The sequence below is a fragment of the Xyrauchen texanus genome, chromosome 27 (assembly GCF_025860055.1).
Source record: "Xyrauchen texanus isolate HMW12.3.18 chromosome 27, RBS_HiC_50CHRs, whole genome shotgun sequence".
Lineage (NCBI taxonomy): Eukaryota > Metazoa > Chordata > Actinopteri > Cypriniformes > Catostomidae > Xyrauchen > Xyrauchen texanus.
Window position 1 is genome coordinate 30,249,589 of NC_068302.1, and position 18,700 is coordinate 30,268,288.

The 18,700-nt window shown below is 36.2% G+C and overlaps 1 protein-coding gene across 3 annotated transcripts in view; it reads right to left on the reverse strand.

Moving 5' to 3' along the window:
- The window catches only part of LOC127620913 (choline transporter-like protein 5-B), a 60,465-nt gene that overhangs the window by 4,912 nt on the left and 36,853 nt on the right, over positions 1-18,700 (reverse strand). For 2 of the 3 annotated variants that reach the window (XM_052094261.1, XM_052094260.1), the window contains 9 exons: positions 17,768-17,855; positions 17,385-17,647; positions 14,544-14,638; positions 14,214-14,317; positions 13,976-14,049; positions 13,420-13,490; positions 13,181-13,269; positions 12,782-12,866; positions 11,087-12,417 (listed from right to left, as the gene is read on the reverse strand). In XM_052094261.1, the coding sequence (XP_051950221.1) occupies positions 12,332-12,417; positions 12,782-12,866; positions 13,181-13,269; positions 13,420-13,490; positions 13,976-14,049; positions 14,214-14,317; positions 14,544-14,638; positions 17,385-17,647; positions 17,768-17,855 (955 nt within the window). In that variant the 3' untranslated portion in view covers positions 11,087-12,331. Of the gene's footprint in view, positions 1-10,309; positions 10,424-11,086; positions 12,418-12,781; positions 12,867-13,180; positions 13,270-13,419; positions 13,491-13,975; positions 14,050-14,213; positions 14,318-14,543; positions 14,639-17,384; positions 17,648-17,767; positions 17,856-18,700 lie in introns of those variants that run through there. The other variant, XM_052094259.1, reaches the window with a different exon arrangement.

Here is an 18,700-nt window from a genome sequence, read left to right on the forward strand (position 1 = left end):
AGAATTGTGAGGTGTATGGCATGTTGCCACTTCAGTAAATGGGATTAAAAGAATTTAGCCTCTAAGTGACGTATGCTACGTAAACAATTGTAAACTATATCAGAATTTGACAGTTTCGAATAAACTACCCAGGGCAATAAAAATGGGATCTTACGAAGTGGGAGGTAGGCTAAGTTTCGTCTTAATTGTAGCCTTGTATGTTGCCACTTCAAAAATAATGTATCGCAGACTTCCAGAACTTTACCGGAAACCTTAATTATAAATGATAACAATTATGATGACTTAAGATTATGTATTCATATTAATGATGTCGCTTGTTTCAGATTGTTATAAGTATATGGAATGTATTTTTTGTATCCTTATTTACTTTTGTTCAGTAGGTCTCTGAATTTACACATGATAATCCACAATCATGGCAGGCAAGTAAAGTAAAGTACATTTACATTTACATATTTTTTCTCCTGACTGCAACCCATTCTTTTGCCCTATGACCTAACCTCTGCGTTTCAGGGGTCGGGTTAGGTGCTTTAAAACATCTGCACAATGTAATGTTTACATATTAACCTTAAGACAAAACATTACATTATAATGTAACTAAATGATGGTGGCAGTTAAAAATGTATTATTTGTTGTGACCTTAACATTCTCATTCTCGTTTCGTTTCTGAATGAACGCAAACACCAATCTAAAATAAAAGGTAAACATATAAGGTAAAGGGTGCATTTTGGGTTTGTCACACAGATGTATTGCAACATTATCATAAAGACATTTACTTTTCATGACACCCCTGGACATTATGTTTTAAAAGAGATGGTCTGTGCTATAATAAGCACTTTATTTACACTTTAAATTGATCAAATACAGATTTATGTAGCCCTTCGTATGCTATGGAAGTCATGACACCTGAGGTAAATCACGTTTTGTGAAGAACACAATAATAATTAAAGAGCTAATGATAGATATTTGAAATATAGTGTGTGAATTATGCAGTTACCAATTGTACATTTAAAGCACAGATTCTAATGTGTGATAAGATTTTAATGACTGTGTTTTTTTCCTTGATTATAGATAACCATTCTGATTCTAAGAAAGACAGAGGGGTTCCACAGATTCCAAGCGGAAATGGCCTTTGCAGCTGCACACTGTGTGTGTGTGGAATAATAGTTTTAGTGCGACAAGCAGTGGCCTATATTGATTCTTGTTTTTTATTTGTAAATAGATTTTGTTTCTTGGGTTTTATTTGAAAATAGTCTTTGTAAATTTGAAAATAGTGATACTGTGCTAAGTGATTTTACCGTTAAAGTTGGCATTCTTTATTGAATTATTAAAATCTTTCTTTATCGAATTATTTTAAAGCATCGCTGTATTTTGTCCTGGTGTCAGAAAATGGTCAAAGCAATGACAAATAGTCATGTTAATGGGATTAATTCACGTTTTTATAGGCTACTCTGCATCTACATTATTACACAACTTTTCACAAGGATTAAACACAACGTCACAACTAATGGCAGTATCCGAAATTAGGTTTATATCCTTAGAATGAGAGGCAGGCAACAGTAACAGTAAGCAACCAGTCATGATCAGGGCCATTTGATTGCTTTAATTGGGATAAAATTCTCTAAAACATCAATCATACAAATAAATAAATGCATATTATGTTCATAATAAGAAAACAATTTATTTCCTTGCAGTGAGAGTGTCAGGCAACGCGTTATACTTGCTGATCAGCCGCGACTGACTGGATGAGCGTCCAGCAAGCGTCTGTAAACTGCCAGTCTGATCACGGCCATTTGACTGGTTATATTGGGATAACAGTCCCCAAAACATCAATCATACTAAAGAACATAATCATATCAACAGATGCATAATAAATGAGCTAGAAAGGGAGGAACACAAAACACAAACACTGTCAAAAATCAATGGTTTCTGAAACTTGCCAAAGGCAGACTGCCAGACAACTAGCCAGCCACTGACAGGTTACGTGACATGCCAGGCTCAGACTGGCAGCTACCAGCCATCCACTGACAGGTCACGTGACATGCCAGGCTCAGACTGGCAGCTACCAGCCATCCACTGACAGGTCACGTGACATGCCAGGCTCAGACTGGCAGCTACCAGCCATCCACTGACAGGTCACGTGACATGCCAGGCTCAGACTGGCAGCTACCAGCCATCCACTGACAGGTTACGTGACATGCCAGGCTCAGACTGGCAGCTACCAGCCAGCCACTGACAGGTTACGTGACATGCCAGGCTCAGACTGGCAGCTACCAGCCATCCACTGACAGGTCACGTGACCTGCCAGTGGCGGCTCCTGCCAGCCAGCTGAAGATTGAACCCTCAAAATTACTTCACCATAATAAATAATCACCATAATAAATAAGACAGGGTCCCGCTGCACGTCTCTGAAAAAACAGTGAATCAGACACGAGCATTGACGGGTTTTCTTTTGTCTGTTCTTAAAAATATAATAACGTTTCTTCAAGCGCGCGTCTTTTTGACTAACAGCATTTCTTGTCATGTGTAACTCTGAGACATCTTACAGGTCAACCACATGTTGCAGGAAGATGAGCAAAATTACCCACACATGAAACACATTTGAACGAGAAGCTCGTGAACTGGATTGACCCTGGGTGCACATAAAACATTCATAAAATATCTCGTAGAAAATGCACTTAACAGCTAAGATCAATAGTTATTGTGAAACGAGCTCAGAACTCTATGCATGTGTGTTTTGGAGAAGCGCTCATTGCACTCAAGAGCTCACTGCGCACACACATCAAATCAGACGCACATAAGGGGTTTTTCTTTCGTCTGTTCTTCAAAATACAATCACGTTTTGTTAAACGCGCGTCTTTGTGTCTAATTTCTTGTAACATATCACTCAGAGAAGTCTTACAGGTCGCCCTCCACAGTGGCTGGTATAGGCCTATCAGCAAAATATTCCGCATGAAAAATCCGCATTTGGCGGGAGTTCATTTCAAACATGGTTCACATGGTAGCTGTATGATACAAATAGGCTATATACAAATTCGGAAGAAAGGAAATCAAAACATCTCATTGACTTCAAGCTTTGCAATCGCACCAACACTTTCTGCTAGAAAAATGATCTCTAGAAAGTTTTAAAGGTTTATGTGAATGTGAGACACCCTGAGCCACTTGATTTTTAACAAAGAGCCACTGCGGCTTGCGCCATAGGTTCCCTAAATTATTAATTATTACACATGTAAACTATTATAGATTGCATAAATGTTGTTTAGCCTACTTTTCCAACAATATTATTGAGAACATCAGTGTGTTCCCAATATTAACATGAATGTTAATTCATTTTAATATCAAATTATTTCCTATAGGCCTACCGTAAACAAAATTCCATCTCACCATTTTTTATCCTTCCAGCTATCCTTCATGGTTGTATCATTTTGATCATGTCATTAAAATGAATCGATTCGAAAGAACAATTCACAAATTAGATATCACAAGCTTCAATCCATCAGTTCCCTGCTGATTCTAATGTAAGCTGTCCAACTGTCACGGCCACAGAAACCATTGGAAATGAGTGTACAATTAAGCCATTTAAAGTAGTTTTTGAGCAGTCTCTCAGCTGAACACTCATTTGGTGAAGGCCTATTTATTGAACTTAGGTAAAAAATGACTTATGCTGGCACTCACGATGCCTTTCATGCAGTGTGTGCCACATAAACCTGAGCGGACACACGAGCTGCTACATCAGAAGGAGAGAGGTCTTTTGCAAAGTAGATTACTTCAGGTACTTTTGCTGGCTGAAACAAAATCAAAGTAATTTGTGTTGCAGTTTGTGTTTAGCATAATCAAAATACAATTATGACTGCTTGACAGGAGGTATCGGACATGGTGCTCGTGCTGTGGAGAAACCGTTCACTCCATGGAAAGGAAATGTTTACCACCTGGCATGTTTCTCTTGCTTCTCTTGCAAAAGGCAACTATCTTCTGGTGAGAAGTTTGCTTTGGTTGGGCAAAAGGTGTTGTGAAGAGTGCATTATGACAGCATGCTGGACAAACATAAAGCATCCATGGAAAAAGTTGAGTCCTGAGTGTGTAAAAAAAATATGCAGATTTTAATGCATGAAAGAGATAATATGCAGAATTTCTTTGCTTATTTAAAGATGAATTGGGCAGGATTTGCATAGCCTGAGTAAAAATAAAACCTACAACTATTAAAATCTACAATTGTAAAACAGTCTGATTATTGTGATCCATCACTCCATCCATCGTCAACCGCTTATCCTGTGTACAGGGTCGCGGGGGGCTGGAGCCTATCCCAGCTAACATTGGGCGAAAGGCGGGGGACACCCTGGACAGGTCGCCAGTCCATCGCAGCTGATTATTGTGATGTAAAATTTAATTCAGAGCAGTTACAATAGGGCCAGATTTTAAGGAATAATTTGCAGTTGTTTGATTTAGATAGGCCTCTGGGGTTGAACTTGAATACTTTGTGTAATCATTCCTTAATTAATATTTTTATCTGTGCCTAACCCTTTATTATTCCAGAGAAAACTGGCTGTCCTGACAGTGCATTGTGGACAGGGTGTGAGATCGACCAAAAGCCATCTAAAAGGGAACCACTTCAAATCAGCTACAGGTAAACCAAAGCATATATAATTTTCTCAATACATGTTAACCTTTTTTGTTGTTGTTGCAGATGCTCAGTTTGTCCCACACACTCAACGTAATATGTGAGGTTTTATATTGATTTGTGGGAGAAGTTTATGACTGTTTTAAGGAGTATCAAACCTATAATGATAAAGCTTGGGTTTGATATGAGACAAAACATATTTAAAAATAAAAAGTGATCAAGCATAATGTTAATCAGACATCAATCAAATCTCTGTGGCTTGCAGTCTTTGCTCCTCGTGGCATCATTGTGATGTATTTGACCTACAGATCATGCAGGCTCAGTTTGCCCAGGACAATAACCCCGATGCAAAGACACTGCAGAGGCTGGCTGAACAGACCAGGCTTAGATGACGTGTCATTCAGGTTAGAGATCTTTTTATAGCAGTTTCTAAACAGTATAAATGGAGTAAGGTGTTTTGCATCAATCATAGGCGTTTATGCAAACATATTATATTGCCATGTCATGATATCAAAATAATTGTAGCTTAAAATGCATTGGTGTCACACCACAACATTGTTTGTTAAGGTTTTAATTGGTCTGAATAAAATCTTTCAAATAATTCCCAGATGTCCACCAAGGCACTTACAATTAAAAGTATGTTCTTAATGTTGAATAATAATGTAATAAAGTGGTTATAACAATTGTATTAATGTTATGTTCAGCCAAGAGCATAAGGGAGGATAACCTGACACTTATAAAAAGCATTACATATTTATTGATTTCTGTATGCATACTCAACATGCAGGGGATTTTTTTTCCCCTTTTTCACCCAATTTGAAATGCACAATTCCCAATGCGCTTTTAAGTCCCTGTGGTCACGTAGTGACTCACCTCAATCCGGGTGGTGGACGACATATCCCAACTGCCTCCGCATCTGAGACCGCCAACCCACGCATCTTATCACGTGGCTTGAGCGCGTTGCCACGGAGTCACTCAACTCACCATGTGCCCCACAAGAACGAACCACATTATAGCGACCATGAGGTAACCCATGTGACTCTACCCTCTCTAGCAACCGGCCAATTTGGTTGCTTAGGAGACCTGGCTGGAGTCACTCAGCACGCCCTGGATTCAAGCAAACTCCAGGGGTGTTAACCAGTGTCTTTATCATGGAGCTACCCCCTGCCTTCTCATTTTTAACTAAGATTTGAATATTCAGTACTGTGCAAAAGTCTTAGGCACATAAGATTTTTCACAAAAACATTTGTCTTAAAATGGTTATTTACATCTTCAGCTTTAGTGTGTCAATAGGAAATATACATTTTAGACTCTCAAACATTCCTTTTGCAAATAGAATAGAAGGACAGGGAGCCCTGCAACAGATGCCATGGCCCGCACAGAGCCCACCACTGAACATCGCGTCAATCTGGGTTTACATGAAGAGATAGAAGCAATTGAGGCAGACAGCCTAAATAGATGTGAACTGTGGTGAATTCACCAGAAGCTTGGAACAGTCTACCTGCCAACAACCAAGAAAAACTGTGTCCAGGTGTACCTATGAGAATTGGTGCTGTTTCGATGGCAAGTTTTATGTTTACTGGACTTAGTATGATGTGAACTGTTAACTAATGAAAACTATTTATGGCATTATTGTAGAAGAAATCCTCACTATGCAACATTTTTCACAAGTGCCTAAATCTTTTGCACAGTACTGTACATTTCCCCTAATTAATTTCTTACTTTCTTTCCTGATAAGGTCTGGTTTCAGAACTGTTGGGCCGCCATAAGAAGCACATTTCCCCCCCTCATTCACCAGTACCAGCCCATGGTCTGTCTGCACTCCAGCCAGTTTTCTCCCAGTCCATCCTGAACTAGATGCATTACACAATTCATAGTGCTACAGATACTCCTCTGCTTACAACACTGCACTCCTGCATTGACGGTAAGGAAATCCACATAATAATAAAAAAAAAACGAAGACCGTCAATTTAACACATTCATGTAGTGTGATTAATTATATAAAATGTATGTGTACAAAATGTACGCAATTAATCATGCCCCCTGACCATGCATGAGTTCTGTGAAGGCTTTTCCTATCATTGGAGCAATTTAAATGTGAAGTTTTTACATTTTATTCTATGTCCAGCCACATTGAGAGATGTCACGAAAAAATACATTTGGAAAAGTGTCTAGTGTAAAGATGAACTTTGAATTTTTCACTTTTTTTGTGTTTGTGTATTCATGCTTTTGTTAATGGATTTGCTTCTTTTTTGTCTACAGTGCACACACCATCATCTTTGCTCTATAAGCCCTTGCTGTCCCACCAAACAACACATCTACCAATCAGCAGCAGCTAAACCTCCCTTGAATGCTCCCCTCCCCTATTAAGACTCTTGTTCTTAAATTCTGATTAAATGCTTATAGTAAAATTCAGTTGTAAACAGTGTCTAAATTATGGCAGCCACATTGTAATGTCAACTTTACTTCCAAGATGGAACTATAATTAATGCAGAACAAGAAATTCTCTGACACGCCAACATTTATAGAAAGATTTGAAGTTAAAATGGTAATTAGGTTTTCTGTATGACCTAAAGAATTGGTTTAAATGGTTGATGAAAATTAATCATAAAACTACAAGTTTTGCTACTGTCACCATGCATAGCCATTTTATTTTGTTTGTACAGTGTGTTAATAACTGTCTTGACATGTTTAATTGGAACAGTTGCTGTTTTTGCATTTAATTTATTCAAACGTTTAAAAAGGTTTCAATTATTATTGTGTTTTTTGTTTTTACCCCATGTGGTCTAAGTTAATGTTAATAACTTGCACTATTTTTATGTGTCTATCAGAAATTCTTTATTTATGAACTTTATCCACACATGCACTCAGATTACATCACAAAATGTTAAGCATCGCAAAATGGCATGATATAGGTTCACAAAAATAATAAAAGCATGCTTACCTCGTTGTAAATAATGAAGAGAATTAAACAGTTACATTGCAATAAGATGAAGAAACTAATAATAACGGTTTGACAAAGGAAATCCCTGCTTTGTTAACAACATCTCTCTGCACTTTCTTAAAACAGGTGAACTCAATGCTGAATAATGTTAGAAGGACAGCTGCGTAACATTCCACACACTGCAATACTGTTCACTTTCAAGTGTTCTTTAAAAACACAAAACTTGTAAAGAATACATTTTAATTGAACTACTAAATCATTGGCTAAAATGAAGTGTGAATAGACAATGAAACCACACTCTTAAGAAATGTGGGGTGTAACCTCATACTGGTAAAGAACACTCATTCTGATGAGATCTCAGTTGGATGAATGGTTAACAAAAGGATGTAGTGAAGGAATAAATAGAATTATAAGCTCTGCACAGCAGAAAATGGTTTATACCAACATGTGTTAAGGTTAAGAGAGCTGTTAACATGTTGGAGAAAGGCACTTCATCTGAACGGCTATTACAAACAGCAAATTATTAAAGTTAAGAAATAAATTCATTTAGTGAATACTGAATTAGTGTCACCTGTAATTTTCTCAATATGAGAGAAGTGGTAATTTCACCCCAAATGGGTGCTAACAGCATGGGATATTCTAATAAAAGACAAGAAATGGTTATAAAATGACTAAAACCTACAAAAAGAAGGAAAGACAGTCGCATGCAAACAGGTTGTTTTCCATCTCTCTCCCGTACACACACATGAACAGCAAGGAGAAAGCAAAAAGGAGTAAATGATCTCCATCATATTTAAAAACATCTCAAAAACCTTGCAATATGGCACCGACATGGTGACTAGTATACAGGTAAAGTGGGACCATTTTGGATAATTTGTCATTGGTGTTGTTCAGTGCTTGAAGTGGGGCGGTACGCAGTGGTACGCAGAACCTGCACTTCTATAGTTTACTTCTATACATTTTTCTTGTGTACCATCACTTTCAGAGTCTCCTGGTACGATGCAACGTCTTTACTTAACGTAAGTCAGTGATTTGATGTGGCCCGCAAATCACTTTTTCTGAACTTCCAATGGATTTTGATTAAATCGTGGTACACATCTGAACGCTCTCTGACCAAAACTCAGCAGTGAATTTAACAACACTCAACATGTGCAACATTATCGGTGCTTTTCAAGCTAGCTGTGGTCCAGTTCCAGAGGAACGCACGTGTTTAAGCTTGTCTGGCCATAGTTCAGTTACACTATTTTCCAAAACATGAACCAGCAACTTTTGGGTGAGCACATTTTATCACGTCTTATTCACTCAAATGTATTTATGCAAATTGCTTAGCTGCTGGGTGCAGTCAAAACTACAGACTATAGACTTAAAAAAATAAAAGCTGTTACAGAAGTAATGTCAGCTCATATGCACAACCTTTTTTTACAAGAGGCAAAATGATGATGAAACCCGAACCTTCAAAGAAAATACATAGGAGAATGTGCTTTTATTCTCCATTCTTTTCTGAAGTGCTCGTAAAAAGATTATGTGAATTGCCATTGATCTTGCCTATGCATATATCCTAACAGTGTTTAGTTCTACAGTACATTGTTCTCAATCCTAAACATCATCAAATCAGTTTGTTCACAGTTTCTAATGCAAATTTTGCCCTCATTGAATAGGAGGATTAAAAAAAAGACAATGCCCGTTTTGTTCTCATATGTGTGTTGATACTGACAAAGATACAGAGTTTTGCAGATCTAAATATTCTTTCTCAGTTTTCATAAACAATAACCCTACGTTGTATGTTTTTTATTTTCAAAGTAAAGCTAATCAAAACCTATTTGAACTTCAGCCAGATCTTAAGAAGGAATTTATGACCAGCCCTTGAAAATCTTATTTAAATACCGTTTTTAACATAATTAAATACTATTTCAATGTAAATAAACACATTATTAACCATTTTGTTTTTACATGTTAACATGTTAGTTATAAAAAGTGTTAGGTAAGATAAATACGGATAAAACAAGTTTGGCCCCAGTTCAGTCAAAAACAAAAACAAAAGTTTAATACTTACAAGGAGAGTACCTGCACTTGTTTTCTTCCACTTCAAGCAATGGTGTTGATTAAAATATGATACAAATGGCTACATCATTGTCATCCCATACAAGTATATGATAAACGCAATGCTTAATTATTTAGCAGTATTTATGCACATATTGATAGATAACTGTGCTTAAGTGTCCCACTTTACCTCTATTCACCCTAGTTGACATTATGCTAAAAGCTTATCATTTTAGTTGCCTGTGACTTTGACGAGTGCCTTGACAGACCCACAGGAATACAGTAAAGAAGAAGCCTTTTTTCCCATTGTAATGCTTTCTTTTGCCTACTGTATTGCTGTACACTAAATCTAACCTTTATTGAGAACAAATAGAGAAATAGAGATGTGACCTTGGCCAGATTCGAACCAAGGTCGCCATGGGCCATAAGCTCCACATGGGAGACCAACTGTCAGCACCACAACTCTGATTGTTATGCTTTCTTTAACAATATTTGATTCAATAACAATAATCAATACTTTATAATGAACACATTAAAAGGGCGTCGGATCAAACCCTCTTATATTTCTACCTTTGATCATCTACTGAGATCAAAATATCTGAATACTGCTTTAATCATTGCAGTTACCAGCCTTAAAAGTTCATAGATGTTAACTCTGAGGAAACATTTTGGTCAATGTCTCTTTTGACATTGTTTCTACTCTTTTCTACCTCTTCTTTTCTCCGCTGGTCTCTTACAGTTCTTCTTGTTCAGGATAGATCTCAGACTGCTGCCCATGTAATAGGGGCGGGATGCTGAGCCATCGTTCTTCTCTAGATCCATCACTGTGAACAGGAGCACAAGCAACATTACAAAAGACCAATCATTACTGAGAGTTTTGCACCAGAGGCAAAGACGGGAATAAATAAGAACTTCACTGGAGAAAGTTGACATGCATTTGATAAAAACACTTACACTATTAATTAAAGTGTTTATACACATTGGCCCCCAAAAAGTACTTGGACACTCAAGACACATCCATATCCATTGCATAGATAAAAATCACTAGATAAATATTAAGCGGCATCTGCAAACATACGGACTAAACAGTTTCTCTAAACTTGTAAATTGGCAACTTTTCTTTGCCAATTTTGCAATTAATTTAACCAACTTGTCAAAAGTCATTTTAGTACAGTAAAGTTTGCAAAGGTGCCCTAGCAGGTGCAATTCATCACATTATCTTTGGACATGTTCCACTAACATTTGACAGCCTTGAAAGTGTCAAAATACTTTGTCCTAATTTTGAGCAGTATCTTTTTTAGTTTTATTATTTAAACTCCCAACAAATTTCCTTTTAAGATTTTTTTTTTTTTGCTTAAAAGTGTGCTTGCACTATTTTTCTTTCATATAAATACCACTTTGTTTGATCTTATGCAATAATATTCATACATCACTCTATATTATACTTTTTTTTTTCTTCTTAATAGACATACATAATAGAAATGAACAATGTTGATTTTATTTGTTGACATAATGAAGTATGGAAAAAAAAAAATGTGAATTAAACAATAATATTTAGATCAGCTTTATTCTAAAGGAAAAACACTTTTATTTAATTTTTTACAAAAACTTCCCCGTTAAAAGACATATATTTGTACCGAACCTCACAGAGTAGACACAGGAACAAGCCTGGTCAGAACATTACAAAATTACAAAAAAAGGATTATACTGTATATTCCTTACATAAACTTGAAAAAGGTATAGGTTGATTGCAAAAAAAAACTAAAAAACAAAACAAAGGAGAGTAACACTCCTCCTTTTAAAACTAGGCACATTTACTAAATACTGCCATCAGAACACCTGAAAATTCATAGATTCTTTCAAAACATTGTTATAAGAGAATATACACTGTAACTACTCCGATTCCTTCCATACAATGGACATTAGCAATTATGTTATGACAAAGCTAATATAAAATGTATGTGCCTCACAGATTAATATCAGTCCATCCATGTGCACATCAATGTACTGTATGAGCTTATAAAACAGAACTGGCTTAAAATCAAGTTTTGTACACAAAGAGTACAAGGAAACTAACAGATACTGCAAGATACAAGATCTTTACTTATTACAGAGTACATATCTAGAACAAAGCCTTCCACTTTGACTTGCTTAATTATTGGTTACCCGAGTATTATCAAACCTGAAAGTAATTGCTCAATCCAAAAATAATAATTCTGTCATCATTTCCCCCTCATGATGTAATAACTGTCTTTCATGGAGCAGTAAAGAAGGTGTTAGGCAGAATGACAGCCTAAATCACCATTCACGTTTATTATATGTTACAAATATAAAAAGATGCTGTGAAAGTACTGTCTGAGGCTAACATGACCTTACACCTCATTTTGTGTTCCATGGAAGAAAGAAAGTCATATGGGTTTGGAACAACACAATGACAAAAGTTGAATTTTTGGGTGAACTATCCTTTTAATTTTGTTAGACAAGTGGGTAAGGCAATGATGGGCATAATGTAATACCAGTAGAAAAAAACAGTAAAGCTAAAAGGCAGCAAAGATAGTTCAAAGGTGAAGGGATGGAATGCTAGGGATGTTATTGGCTCCTGATTCCATATTCCAGAAGGCCATGCCTGGCTGCAGAATAGATGCAGTGTGCTACAGTAGTAGCAATGTTCTTTAAGTCCCACTGAGATGGGAAGTTCAGGACACAGCATACAATAATTTTGGATTGCATTATCAGTTTTTTTTAAGTATCCTATGCAATCCGGGAGGCATGTAATAAGGTTTAGAAGGACTGCCATCATTCCTTTCAAGATCTTCACCTGAAGGGTGTCCCATCAAATCAGATGGACAAAAAAAGAGTGGAAGAGTGAAGGAGAAAAGCCGCAGCGTGGAGAGGAAAAGGAAAAAAAGAAAGAGAGGAAAGAGTTAGTTAGTAGTTTGGAAGTTTGAGATGATGTCAAGTAATCAAGCTTTCAACCTAAATACATAGAGATCAAATCAGTTTACTGTAAATATTAGAAAACGCAAAGATTGAAGTTAAAATAAAGAGAGAAAATGATCAGTGGGAATTTATAAAAGACATGTTTAACCCAAGAAATGTTGAAAATATCAATGCTGTTTGGCAATTGTTAATCAAACATACATAACCAGTTGAATATTGTGTATGTAGAAAGGCATACTTACAGAAGCAGAGGAACAATGTATCCACACACATGGCATAAACGTTGAAGAATCCGTGTGCAATCATATAAGATCCAAATATCACAGTCTGTGTAAGGAAAATGAATGAATCAGGATTACCAAACATTTTGACAAAATTAATTTCAATAGCTTTTCCAGTTGTTTTTGACTACAAGATATGGATTTCTAGTTTGCACTCACAAAGACAAATTTCTAGCCAATTACATATTTAACAGCTGGGCAGAACAAAAAAAAATCTATTCACTAATATAGAAATCACAATTTTCAAATTCCCTGATATTTTCAGGTTTTGAGAAATTCTTAGAAATTTAAGGAATAACTGTAACAACAAATAAAATTATATTTTCAACGGCATTAGCAAGTTGTAATGCTTTCACTCACCAGTAGAGGGACCCAATAGTAATTTAATGATGGCACCTCTTCCTGGATAACCGGAATTTGGCGGGTGAAGAAAAAGAAAGCAAGGACACCTGCGAGAACAAATTAATATCAAAAATATTCAGCAAAAATAAATAAATTAAAAAATTTAGAAAAGCTAAGGATGCTTATCTCCATGTCTGCATGCTATTCCTTGTCAAATATAACAAGTCTGTATAATGCTGAGTGAAAAGTCAACTTACCCACACTTCCTGAGATCAGCAGTTTGCCTAAAAACAGCAGGAAGTCAGTCACCTTGTCCAGAACAGCAACTCTAGAGAAAACACACAGAATAATAAATAGGTGCTTTAAATAGTCATATTTAGCCTTAGAACTTAAAATAAGATACTTTAAATCAAGGAATATTCCAAGAACTTGCAATTAAATTGATGAAAAAAATAAAAAATAGTTGCGTCTGAAAAAATGTATTTTTTCACACATGACTTCTATTATAATAACAGACAATTGTTGAAATCAAGTTCAAAAGACAATAAGGAAAAACATTAGACAACAAAATAGAAGTGTTTTTATCGTGTGTAGGCCGCATTTAGAGGAATTACATTTTGATAAACCATGGATGATACAGTGTTGTATCAAGGAAAACTCAAATTACAGCAACAGTAACACTAAAAGCATCCGGGCAATGTTATTGTGACAAGAAAAAGAAAACATTATTTAATGTGTGTGACAGGCTCCTTGCAGCTTCGCACATTCACAAAAAGACAGGATTATAATTGTTTCAGCTGTGCTCATTTTTACCTCATAACGTTCCTCATTAAAAGGAAGAAAGCGTCCCGTGCTGAGGCACAGAAATTCTTGCCGTATATTGCAATCTGAAGACACAAATCAGAAAGAACAAGCAACATCAGTAGACTCCTCCTGTCTGTCTGCACTCAAAAAGCATGCTGAATTTAAAAACCCAAATTATATAAATAAAAAACAAAAGTAAAATTATGTAATCCGTGTTTCTAGAAAAAGTGTGTTGATTGTGACTCACCATAATGTAAGCATTCCTGTTCATGAACTTGATGAAGTGCTCAAGGCACCAGAAGCAGCATTTGAGGCAGCACAACAGGAAGCGCGCAAAAGCATTGTGAGCACCTTCGAGAAAGATGGAGGAAACAACCACATCATTAGACACAGCCCATTCTACATAAACTTATCTAGCCGAAATGTGTATTATGTGGGTTTATCTAGAAGATAACCAATGAAAAGAAAACACGTTATTATTATTTTTGTAATACTACTTCATTGATGATGAAATTATGAAGACAATGCTCCCAAGGTTCATTTATCATAATTTTTTCAGTCTAATGTTAGTTTTTACCTTTCAGTTTGTGGTCGAGATACTCCAGAATAATCCGTATGAATTGTACAATGGACAAAATCAAAGCTCCAAATGCAAGCGAGCCAGTGTGATACCTGCAATATTATATTTTCCATTGAATTAAGTTTTCACTGAATTATTCAAAGGAGTGTCCCAGGTTCAATAATACAAGTTAAGCTCAATCGACAGCATTTTTAGCAAAATGTTGATTACCACAAAAACAAATTCTATATATTTTTGTCTCTCATTTATTATAAGAAAAAGCAACAACAAAAAACAAAACAAAAAACAGCTACTGTAAGACATTTACAATTTCACAGTTTCAAAAGTACAGTGACAAGACATAAACATTGGTAACACTTTAAAATAAAGTTCCATTTGTTAATAAACATTAGTTAATATTAGTAATTTACTATGAACATTGCTTTTTCAGCATTTATTAATCTTGGTCAATGTTAATTTCAACATATAGTATTTAGTTTTTTCTTCATAAGATCACATTAGTTAATCCACTAACTAACATGAACTAACAATGAACGATTGCATTTTTATTTACTAGCATTAACAAAGATTAATAAAAGCTGTAAAAGATATATCATTCATTGTTAGTTCATTATACCTTAGGCATTAACTAATGTAAACAAATGAAACCTTATTGTGAAATGTTACCCAAACATTGAATAAAATTGCTTAAGCTTAACTATGTAAAGTTTTAGATAATATTACAACTTTGTTGTCATGATAATGCAAGGCTGATAATGCTATTCCAGAAAGCAATTTTATCATCATAAAATCATGTGGCTATACCTTTGAAACAGTTTGTATTTTAATGTTTATAAATTGGCCCCATTCACATCCATTGTAGCCTAAAATAAAAAATATCTATATTTTTATATATAAAAATATATATATATTAGACACTCAGCAAAAAAAGAAACAAGTATTTTAAAGATAATTTTGTAAAAATTCAAATAACTTTACAGATCTTTATAGTAATGGGTTTAAACAAAGTATTCCATGCTTGTTCAATGAACCATAAACAATTAATGAATATGCACCTGTGAAACGGTCGTTAAGACACTAACAGCTTACAGATGGTAGGCAATTAAGGTCACAGTTATAAAAATTTAGGACACTAAAAAGACCTTTCTACTGACTCTGAAAAACACCAAAAGAAAGATGCCCAGGGTCCCTGCTCATCTGCGTGAACGTGCCGGAGGCATGAGGACTGCAGATGTGGCCAGGGCAATAAATTGTCACTACAGAGAGACAGGAAGGACAGCTGATCGTCCTCGCAGTGGCAGAACACGTGTAACAACCCCTGCACAGGATCGGTACATTCCGAATATCACACCTGCGGGACAGATATAGGATGGCGGCAACAACAAATGCCAGAGTTACACCAGGCTTTCCTGCAAGATAGGAATGTCAGTGTTCTGCCATGGACAGCGAAGAGCCTGGATCTCAATCCCACTGAGCATGTCTGGGACCTGTTGGATTGTAGGGTGAGGGCTAGGGCTAGGGCCATTCCCCCAAAAAATGTCCGGGAACTTGCAAGTGCCTTGGTGGAAGAGTGGGGTAACATCTCACAGCAAGAACTGGCAAATCTGGTGCAGTCCATGAAGAGGAGATGCACTGCAGTACTTAATGCAGCTGGTGGCCACACCAGATACTGACTGTTACTTTTGATTTAGATTTTTTTGGACCTCCACAAGTCTGGTTCATCATTGGGAGCAATTTCCAAATGCCTGAAGGTACCACGTTCATCTGTACAAACAATAGTAAGCAAGTATAAACACCATGGGACCATACAGCCATCATACCACTCAGGAAGGAGATGCTTTCTGTCTCCTAGAGATGAAAGTAGTTTGGAGCGAAAAATGCAAATCCATCCCAGAACAACAGCAAAGGACCTATGAAGATGCTGGAGCAAACAGGTAGACAAGTATCTATATCCACAGTAAAACGAGTCATATATTGACATAACCTGAAAGGCTGCTCAGCAAGGAAGAAGCCACTGCTCCAAAACTGCCATAAAAAAGACAGACTACAGTTTGAAAGTGCACATGGGGACAAAGATCTTACTTTTTGCAGAAATGTCCTCTGGTCTGATGAAAAAAAAATGAACTGTTTGGCCATAATGACCATCGTTATGTTTGGAGGAAAAAGGGTAAGGCTTGCAAGCCTTAGAACACCATCCCAACTGTGAAGCATGGAGGTGGCAGCATCATGTTGTGGGGGCAACTTATTGTGAGAAGCTTGTGGAAGACCACCCAAAAAGTTTGACCCAAGTGAAACAATTTTAAGGTAATGCTACCAAATACTAACAAAGTGTATGTAAACTTCTGACCCACTGGGAATGTGATGGAAGAAATAAAAGCTGAAATAAATAATTCTCTCTACTATTATTCTGACATTTCACATTCTTAAAATAAAGTAGTGATCCTAACTGACCTAAAAGAGGGAATATTTTCTATGATTTATGTCAAGAATTGTGCAAAACAGAGTTTAAATGTATTTGGCTAAATTGTACGTAAACTTCTGACTTTAACTGTGTATATATATATATATATATATATATATATATATATATATATATATATATATATATATATATATATAAGCATAAGAGCTGATCAAATTATTTATTTTTTTTGGTAATCAACATTACAGAACAAATTATGTTGATTGACCTTAACATGTATTGAGCCTGGAACAGTCCTGCTAAAAAAATGTAATGTAGCTCTACTGCCCTCAAACAGAGAATAGCACAAATCAGATTTGGACAGACAGAAAGTTTACAATAACCTCTGTACTTCTAAGCCAGTGATGGCAACATACCTTAAAGCCTTTCCAAATGATGAAGCCAAGGGGTAAGGTGGAATGTCAGCAGGTTTTCTTAAGGCCCAGTAGTAAGAGGCAAAAGCACCTGCAAGGGTGCACTGGCCCAGGGCGATGGTGAAATTGACCAGCCAGAGGAAGACAAACAGATTGCAGAGTTGAAGAACAAAGATGTAATGGTGGTACACACTCTCTCCACCATAAAAAGCAAATGTGCACTGGGAGCCCGGACACAGTTTAGTCACGTTTGATTGGCTGAAGGTCTGAAAAACATTTGAGAAACACAAAGATTAATAAAAGTGACACAAATGAATTTAGATTCAACAGATTCAAAATCAACATGAATGGACTCAAAGCTTGAACTGGAAACTGTTAGTACTTACCTCTGGGTCACAAGTGAGGTTTGTATACTTGCAGTCATGCAGTGTTGACATTACTTTGTACACTGGCTCTCCAGATGATGCTAGAAATCTGAAAGATGTTGTGGTTAAGGACCCAACAGCTGTAGGCATAGTAGGTTCGACATTTTTAGTCCTAGAGATACCAAATTTGGCAGGATGGTCACAAAAACCCCAGCCCCAATAGCTGCCAATAGAGGGTGTTATAAAAAATAAAATTAAAATAAAAACTGTAATGGGTGTTATAAAAAATAAAATTAAAATAAAAACTGTAATAACTCAGTTCAAATCAAGTTCAAATTAAATTAGCATCTTCTTTGGGTCAAGTGCTAACATATCCTTGAATTTACGATTCGACAAAATCAACAAAAATGGCTGCCAGCTGGATCTCAACACTCCACTCTCATATAGGTCACCGAGTGTAGAAACCCCCCTCACAATCAACTCTGACCAGCAGAAAGGGGACTTATCAATGCATAATTTTGTGTTCAGCCATATGCTTGAGGCAACATTTAAATAAATGTCTGAATTAAACACTTTTGTCCATACCGAGTGCAAATGCAAGATAGCGGGGTGAAACTTAAACTTCTCTGATTAGTTTGATAGAAAGGCTTTGCAATGGCAAGAACTGCCTGTTCAATACAAAACCAGGGAGGGTGTGTGGAATATTCTTAACAAAAACAAGAACTAGTACACATCGACAACAGAACATTCTGAGGTCACATGCAAAATTTCATACATTTTTTATGATAGGGGCGCTATAAAAAATATCTTTAATGTACAACTATGATCAAAGCAGTTTAAATTTGACACCAAACCAGCTGTGTACACTCTGGTCAAATTTGATAATTTTGGTCAATTTCTCTTCTCCTCAAAATTTATACAAAACAGAATATTTAAAAAAAAAAGAAGTTTAAC